This window comes from Leptodactylus fuscus, unplaced genomic scaffold, assembly GCF_031893055.1.
Source record: "Leptodactylus fuscus isolate aLepFus1 unplaced genomic scaffold, aLepFus1.hap2 HAP2_SCAFFOLD_80, whole genome shotgun sequence".
Taxonomy (NCBI): domain Eukaryota; kingdom Metazoa; phylum Chordata; class Amphibia; order Anura; family Leptodactylidae; genus Leptodactylus; species Leptodactylus fuscus.
This window is the reverse complement of record NW_027440839.1, coordinates 54,544-62,883: the sequence shown is the minus strand read 5'-3', so window position 1 is coordinate 62,883 and position 8,340 is coordinate 54,544. Positions and strand designations below refer to the sequence as shown.

Here is an 8,340-nt window from a genome sequence, read left to right as displayed (position 1 = left end):
TCTGTATTGTCTATAGTGATGGATCAGGATCTGTATCGTCTATAGTGATGGATCAGGATCTGTATTGTTTATAGTGATGGATCAGGATCTGTATTGTCTATAGTGATGGATCAGGATCTGTATCGTCTATAGTGATGGATCAGGATCTGTATCGTCTATAGTGATGGATCAGGATCTGTATTGTTTATAGTGATGGATCAGGATCTGTATTGTTTATAGTGATGGATCCAGGATCTGTATCGTCTATAGTGATGGATCCAGGATCTGTATCGTCTATAGTGATGGATCAGGATCTATTTGGAATCCACTGACGGTCAGGTCAGAGTTCAGCACTACTTGTACTGTGGAGTATTACACTGCCCCCTGCTGGTGTGATGATATGGAGGCCATCACACAGGACACAGTCACCCCTAGTAGTGATACGAGGGCACTAACAGCTCAGTGATATATACAGGACCTGTATACCTCCATGTGCAACCGTATCTCATCTTCTATCCAGGCTTGAGGTGCTACCAGGGTTCTAGAGCCCAATTGTCCGGGTTTCCCCGATAACTTTCTGCTTTGGCTGTAATATCGTAATCACTTCCATAGATCATCAATACGTCACGCTGAGGAAGATTCACCAGGACGGAGAATATACACGGGGATAAGGAGTGCCGAAAATACCCGAATCCTCTCAGCTCAACATCCACTAAGGTTTTATTGGCAAAAGGGCAAAATAGGAAACCGCCTGGAGGAAGAGGAGGAGCGAAGGCTTCATAGTCGCTGTACAAAGAAGGCCCGGCCCATACGACTCAGCTCCTGCTGGTACTGCAAGTATTCATGCTCCAATAGACATCGCAACGCGGCTCTGCGGACCTGAGGAACAGAGACATGTCATAATAATAACCATAGGGGGCAGTATTATAGTAGTTATATTCTTGTACATAGGAGTAGTATTATAGTAGTTATATTCTTGTACATAGGAGGTAGTATTATAGTAGTTATATTCTTGTACATAGGAGCAGTATTATAGTAGTTATATTCTTGTACATAGGAGGTAGTATTATAGTAGTTATATTCTTGTACATAGGAGGTAGTATTATAGTAGTTATATTCTTGTACATAGGAGTAGTATTATAGTAGTTATATTCTTGTACATAGGAGCAGTATTATAGTAGTTATATTCTTGTACATAGGGGGCAGTATTATAGTAGTTATATTCTTGTACATAGGAGGTAGTATTATAGTAGTTATATTCTTGTACATAGGAGGTAGTATTATAGTAGCTATATTCTTGTACATAGGAGGTAGTATTATAGTAGTTATATTCTTGTACATAGGAGTAGTATTATAGTAGTTATATTCTTGTACATAGGAGGTAGTATTATAGTAGCTATATTCTTGTACATAGGAGGTAGTATTATAGTAGTTATATTCTTGTACATAGGAGCAGTATTATAGTAGTTATATTCTTGTACATAGGAGGTAGTATTATAGTAGTTATATTCTTGTACATAGGTGTAGTATTATAGTAGTTATATTCTTGTACATAGGAGCAGTATTATAGTAGTTATATTCTTGTACATAGGAGGTAGTATTATAGTAGTTATATTCTTGTACATAGGAGTAGTATTATAGTAGTTATATTCTTGTACATAGGAGCAGTATTATAGTAGTTATATTCTTGTACATAGGGGGCAGTATTATAGTAGTTATATTCTTGTACATAGGAGGTAGTATTATAGTAGTTATATTCTTGTACATAGGAGGTAGTATTATAGTAGCTATATTCTTGTACATAGGAGGTAGTATTATAGTAGTTATATTCTTGTACATAGGAGTAGTATTATAGTAGTTATATTCTTGTACATAGGAGGTAGTATTATAGTAGTTATATTCTTGTACATAGGAGTAGTATTATAGTAGTTATATTCTTGTACATAGGAGTAGTATTATAGTAGTTATATTCTTGTACATAGGAGGTAGTATTATAGTAGCTATATTCTTGTACATAGGAGGTAGTATTATAGTAGTTATATTCTTGTACATAGGAGCAGTATTATAGTAGTTATATTCTTGTACATAGGAGGTAGTATTATAGTAGTTATATTCTTGTACATAGGTGTAGTATTATAGTAGTTATATTCTTGTACATAGGAGTAGTATTATAGTAGTTATATTCTTGTACATAGGAGGTAGTATTATAGTAATTATATTCTTGTACATAGGAGTAGTATTATAGTAGTTATATTCCTGTACATAGGAGTAGTATTATAGTAGTTATATTCTTGTACATAGGAGTAGTATTATAGTAGTTATATTCTTGTACATAGGAGCAGTATTATAGTAGTTATATTCTTGTACATAGGAGTAGTATTATAGTGGTTATATTCTTGTACATAGGAGGTAGTATTATAGTAGTTATATTCTTGTACATAGGAGCAGTATTATAGTAGTTATATTCTTGTACATAGGAGGTAGTATTATAGTAGTTATATTCTTGTACATAGGAGTAGTATTATAGTAGTTATATTCTTGTACATAGGAGTAGTATTATAGTAGTTATATTCTTGTACATAGGAGTAGTATTATAGTAGTTATATTCTTGTACATAGGAGTAGTATTATAGTAGTTATATTCCTGTACATAGGAGTAGTATTATAGTAGTTATATTCTTGTACATAGGAGTAGTATTATAGTAGTTATATTCTTGTACATAGGAGTAGTATTATAGTAGTTATATTCTTGTACATAGGAGGTAGTATTATAGTAGATTACAGTATAGATTTCTTCTCTGTACTCACTATTATGAGTTCCTTATTCGCCATCCGGATTTCCTCTTTCTTCTGGATGTTGTGTACTTTTTCTGTTCGGGCGGCAGTGATCCCTTGGCAGTCTTCTTTCCATTCATTCAAGAGCTGAAGGCTACGCTCACTGCAGACCACATATAGTGATATATTACATCAGTGACATCACCGCTCTCTGTATATAGTGATATATTACATCAGTGACATCACCGCTCTCTATATATAGTGATATATTACATCAGTGACATCACCGCTCTCTCTATATAGTGATATATTACATCAGTGACATCACCGCTCTCTATATATAGTGATATATTACAGCAGTAACATCACCACTCTCTATATATAGTGATATATTACAGCAGTGACATCACCACTCTCTATATATAGTGATATATTACAGCAGTGACATCACCGCTCTCTCTATATAGTGATATATTACATCAGTGACATCACCACTCTCTATATATAGTGATATATTCCAGCAGTGACATCACCACTCTCTCTATATAGTGATATATTACAGCAGTGACATCACCACTCTCTATATATAGTGATATATTACAGCAGTGACATCACCGCTCTCTCTATATAGTGATATATTACATCAGTGACATCACCGCTCTCTATATATAGTGATATATTACATCAGTGACATCACCGCTCTCTATATATAGTGATATATTACATCAGTGACATCACTACTCTCTATATATAGTGATATATTACATCAGTGACATCACCGCTCTCTATATATAGTGATATATTACATCAGTGACATCACTACTCTCTATATATAGTGATATATTACATCAGTGACATCACCGCTCTCTATATATAGTGATATATTACAGCAGTGACATCACCACTCTCTATATATAGTGATATATTACATCAGTGACATCACTACTCTCTATATATAGTGATATATTACAGCAGTGACATCACCACTCTCTATATATAGTGATATATTACATCAGTGACATCACTACTCTCTATATATAGTGATATATTACATCAGTGACATCACCGCTCTCTATATATAGTGATATATTACAGCAGTGACATCACCACTCTCTATATATAGTGATATATTACATCAGTGACATCACTACTCTCTATATATAGTGATATATTACAGCAGTGACATCACCGCTCTCTATATATAGTGATATATTACAGCAGTGACATCACCGCTCTCTATATATAGTGATATATTACATCAGTGACATCACCGCTCTCTATATATAGTGATATATTACAGCAGTGACATCACCGCTCTCTATATATAGTGATATATTACATCAGTGACATCACCGCTCTCTATATATAGTGATATATTACAGCAGTGACATCACTGTCCTCCATAGCCTTACCGATTTATTTCCGTCTCCGCCATCCTCAGGAGATCTTCTCTCTGGAACATAAGGAAGAGGGAGATAACTGAGAATAAAACACCGAGCGGCCATTCACTAGCGTTACGTATTGGTATCTTCCCTTCACCTGGGTAATGCTTCTGTTATTACGGAAACTCCTGGACGCCAGCATCTTGAGGAAAGAACAAAGCAGCGCAGAGTATTTCAGGAGTGGAGTTTGCTGATCCAGCAGAGAAGTTGGTGCCCTGTCCACACGCTGACGTCAGATTTCTACAGGTAGTGATGGCAGCTCCTCCGCTCCTCACCCTGCCCTCAGGATCAGTCTATTGTTCCTCCTGCCAGGACTCGGCCACCACGGAAACAGTCAACAAGGTTCTAAACACGACATCACTTCCTGAAACTCTGCTTTATTTTATGGGCATAGGAAGAAGACTAGAGACAGATTCCTCTAATACACACACCGACTGACAAAAAACTACCGCACCAAGGAGGAGTTGCTGGCATTCAAGCTAGTCATGGGGAATGAGCAAGAATTTACCCCATGGAGAGGGCCCGATGTACGACCCAATTCAGAACTGACCGCCTGAAGGCCGAGGTTTCCTAAATCCCAGAACATAACCTATAATGCTTGAGGATAGTAGAGCGTGAGCTGCAAGAGACTGACCACAAGTCTGATCCCGAGGGGTCCGACATCTTTCTGCTCAAAAACTGCAGACAGAATGTGCGGAGAGGGCCTTTACTAACACAGGAGGGTCCTAAACGTGGGACACAAAGGAGAGTCTGATATCTCTAATATCCAACTACAGAAACTTAGTTTAGAAGCTTTGAAGACCTTCCCCTTCTTAAAAATAATTCTAAAAAGTTTCCACCAAAACCTAGCATATAACCCCAGCCCTGCAGATAGATAGGTTACTGTCACCAGAACCAGCATATAACCCCAGCCCTGCAGATAGATAGGTTACTGTCACCAGACCCAGCATATCACCCCAGCCATGCAGATAGATAGGTTACTGTCACCAGAACCAGCATATCACCCCAGCCCTGCAGATAGATAGGTTAGTGTCACCAGAACCAGCATATCACCCCAGCCCTGCAGATAGATAGGTTACTGTCACCAGAACCAGCATATCACCCCAGCCCTGCAGATAGATAGGTTACTGTCACCAGACCCAGCATATCACCCCAGCCCTGCAGATAGATAGGTTACTGTCACCAGACCCAGCATATCACCCCAGCCCTGCAGATAGATAGGTTACTGTCACCAGAACCAGCATATCACCCCAGCCCTGCAGGTAGATAGGTTACTGTCACCAGAACCAGCATATCACTCCAGCCCTGCAGATAGATAGGTTACTGTCACCAGACCCAGCATATCACCCCAGCCCTGCAGATAGATAGGTTACTGTCACCAGAACCAGTATATCACCCCAGCCCTGCAGATAGATAGGTTACTGTCACCAGAACCAGTATATCACCCCAGCCCTGCAGATAGATAGGTTACTGTCACCAGAACCAGCATATCACCCCAGCCCTGCAGATAGATAGGTTACTGTCACCAGTACCAGCATATCACCCCAGTCCTGCAGATAGATAGGTTACTGTCACCAGTACCAGCATATCACCCCAGCTCTGCAGATAGATAGGTTAGTGTCACCAGAACCAGTATATCACCCCAGCCCTGCAGATAGATAGGTTAGTGTCACCAGAACCAGCATATCACCCCAGCCCTGCAGATAGATAGGTTAGTGTCACCAGAACCAGCATATCACCCCAGCCCTGCAGATAGATAGGTTACTGTCACCAGAACCAGTATATCACCCCAGCCCTGCAGATAGATAGGTTACTGTCACCAGAACCAGCATATCACCCCAGCCCTGCAGATAGATAGGTTACTGTCACCAGTACCAGTATATCACCCCAGCCCTGCAGATAGATAGGTTAGTGTCACCAGTACCAGCATATCACCCCAGCCCTGCAGATAGATAGGTTAGTGTCACCAGACCCAGCATATCACCCCAGCCCTGCAGATAGATAGGTTACTGTCACCAGTACCAGCATATCACCCCAGCCCTGCAGATAGATAGGTTACTGTCACCAGTACCAGCATATCACCCCAGCCCTGCAGATAGATAGGTTACTGTCACCAGAACCAGCATATCACCCCAGCCCTGCAGATAGATAGGTTAGTGTCACCAGAACCAGCATATCACCCCAGCCCTGCAGATAGATAGGTTACTGTCACCAGACCCAGCATATCACCCCAGCCCTGCAGATAGATAGGTTACTGTCACCAGAACCAGTATATCACCCCAGCCCTGCAGATAGATAGGTTACTGTCACCAGAACCAGTATATCACCCCAGCCCTGCAGATAGATAGGTTACTGTCACCAGAACCAGCATATCACCCCAGCCCTGCAGATAGATAGGTTACTGTCACCAGTACCAGCATATCACCCCAGTCCTGCAGATAGATAGGTTACTGTCACCAGTACCAGCATATCACCCCAGCTCTGCAGATAGATAGGTTAGTGTCACCAGAACCAGTATATCACCCCAGCCCTGCAGATAGATAGGTTAGTGTCACCAGAACCAGCATATCACCCCAGCCCTGCAGATAGATAGGTTACTGTCACCAGTACCAGCATATCACCCCAGTCCTGCAGATAGATAGGTTACTGTCACCAGTACCAGCATATCACCCCAGCTCTGCAGATAGATAGGTTAGTGTCACCAGAACCAGCATATCACCCCAGCCCTGCAGATAGATAGGTTACTGTCACCAGACCCAGCATATCACCCCAGCCCTGCAGATAGATAGGTTACTGTCACCAGACCCAGCATATCACCCCAGCCCTGCAGATAGATAGGTTGCTGCCACCGGACCCAGCATATCACCCCAGCCCTGCAGATAGATAGGTTACTGTCACCAGAACCAGCATATCACCCCAGCCCTGCAGATAGATAGGTTAGTGTCACCAGAACCAGTATATCACCCCAGCCCTGCAGATAGATAGGTTACTGTCACCAGACCCAGCATATCACCCCAGCTCTGCAGATAGATAGGTTACTGTCACCAAAACCAGCATATCACCCCAACCCTGCAGATAGATAGGTTACTGTCACCAGAACCAGCATATCACCCCAGCCCTGCAGATAGATAGGTTACTGTCACCAGAACCAGCATATCACCCCAGCCCTGCAGATAGATAGGTTACTGTCACCAGAACCAGCATATCACCCCAGCCCTGCAGCTAGATAGGTTAGTGTCACCAGAACCAGCATAGCACCCCAGCCCTGCAGATACATAGGTTACTGTCACCAGAACCAGCATATCACCCCAGCCCTGCAGATAGATAGGTTACTGTCACCAGAACCAGCATATCACCCCAGCCCTGCAGATAGATAGGTTACTGTCACCAAAGCCAGCATATCACCTCAGCCCTGCAGATAGATAGGTTACTGTCACCAGACCCAGCATATCACCCCAGCCCTGCAGATAGATAGGTTACTGTCACCAGAACCAGCATATCACCCCAGCCCTGCAGGTAGATAGGTTACTGTCACCAGACCCAGCATATCACCCCAGCTCTGCAGATAGATAGGTTACTGTCACCAAAACCAGCATATCACCCCAACCCTGCAGATAGATAGGTTACTGTCACCAGAACCAGCATATCACCCCAGCCCTGCAGCTAGATAGGTTACTGTCACCAGACCCAGCATATCACCCCAGCCCTGCAGATAGATAGGTTACTGTCACCAGAACCAGCATATCACCCCAACCCTGCAGATAGATAGGTTACTGTCACCAGAACCAGCATATCACCCCAGCCCTGCAGATAGATAGGTTACTGTCACCAGAACCAGCATATCACCCCAGCCCTGCAGCTAGATAGGTTAGTGTCACCAGAACCAGCATAGCACCCCAGCCCTGCAGATACATAGGTTACTGTCACCAGAACCAGCATATCACCCCAGCCCTGCAGATAGATAGGTTACTGTCACCAGAACCAGCATATCACCCCAGCCCTGCAGATAGATAGGTTACTGTCACCAAAGCCAGCATATCACCTCAGCCCTGCAGATAGATAGGTTACTGTCACCAGACCCAGCATATCACCCCAGCCCTGCAGATAGATAGGTTACTGTCACCAGAACCAGCATATCACCCCAG

General features: G+C 42.2%; 1 protein-coding gene across 1 annotated transcript; it reads right to left on the bottom strand.

The window, feature by feature from the left end:
* Positions 1-713: 713 nt before the first annotated feature.
* CFAP141 (cilia and flagella associated protein 141) lies at positions 714-4,531 on the bottom strand. Its single transcript, XM_075262018.1, has 4 exons — positions 4,293-4,531; positions 4,166-4,206; positions 2,787-2,916; positions 714-858 (listed from the first exon to the last, which is right to left on the bottom strand). Exons 1-4 carry the CDS (start codon positions 4,335-4,337, stop codon positions 757-759), a joined length of 318 nt encoding a protein of 105 aa, XP_075118119.1. The 5' UTR covers positions 4,338-4,531; the 3' UTR covers positions 714-756.
* Between the last annotated feature and the right edge of the window lie 3,809 nt (positions 4,532-8,340).

Coding starts and splice junctions, on each gene's coding strand:
- CFAP141 (XM_075262018.1), bottom strand. CDS start 4,337: ATGCTGGCGTCCAGGAGTTTCCGTAATAACAGAAGCATTACCCAG. Junction 2,917..4,165: donor GCGGAGACGGAAATAAATCG/GTAAGGCTATGG, acceptor TGTGGTCTGCAG/TGAGCGTAGCCTTCAGCTCT. Junction 859..2,786: donor CGAATAAGGAACTCATAATA/GTGAGTACAGAG, acceptor TCTGTTCCTCAG/GTCCGCAGAGCCGCGTTGCG.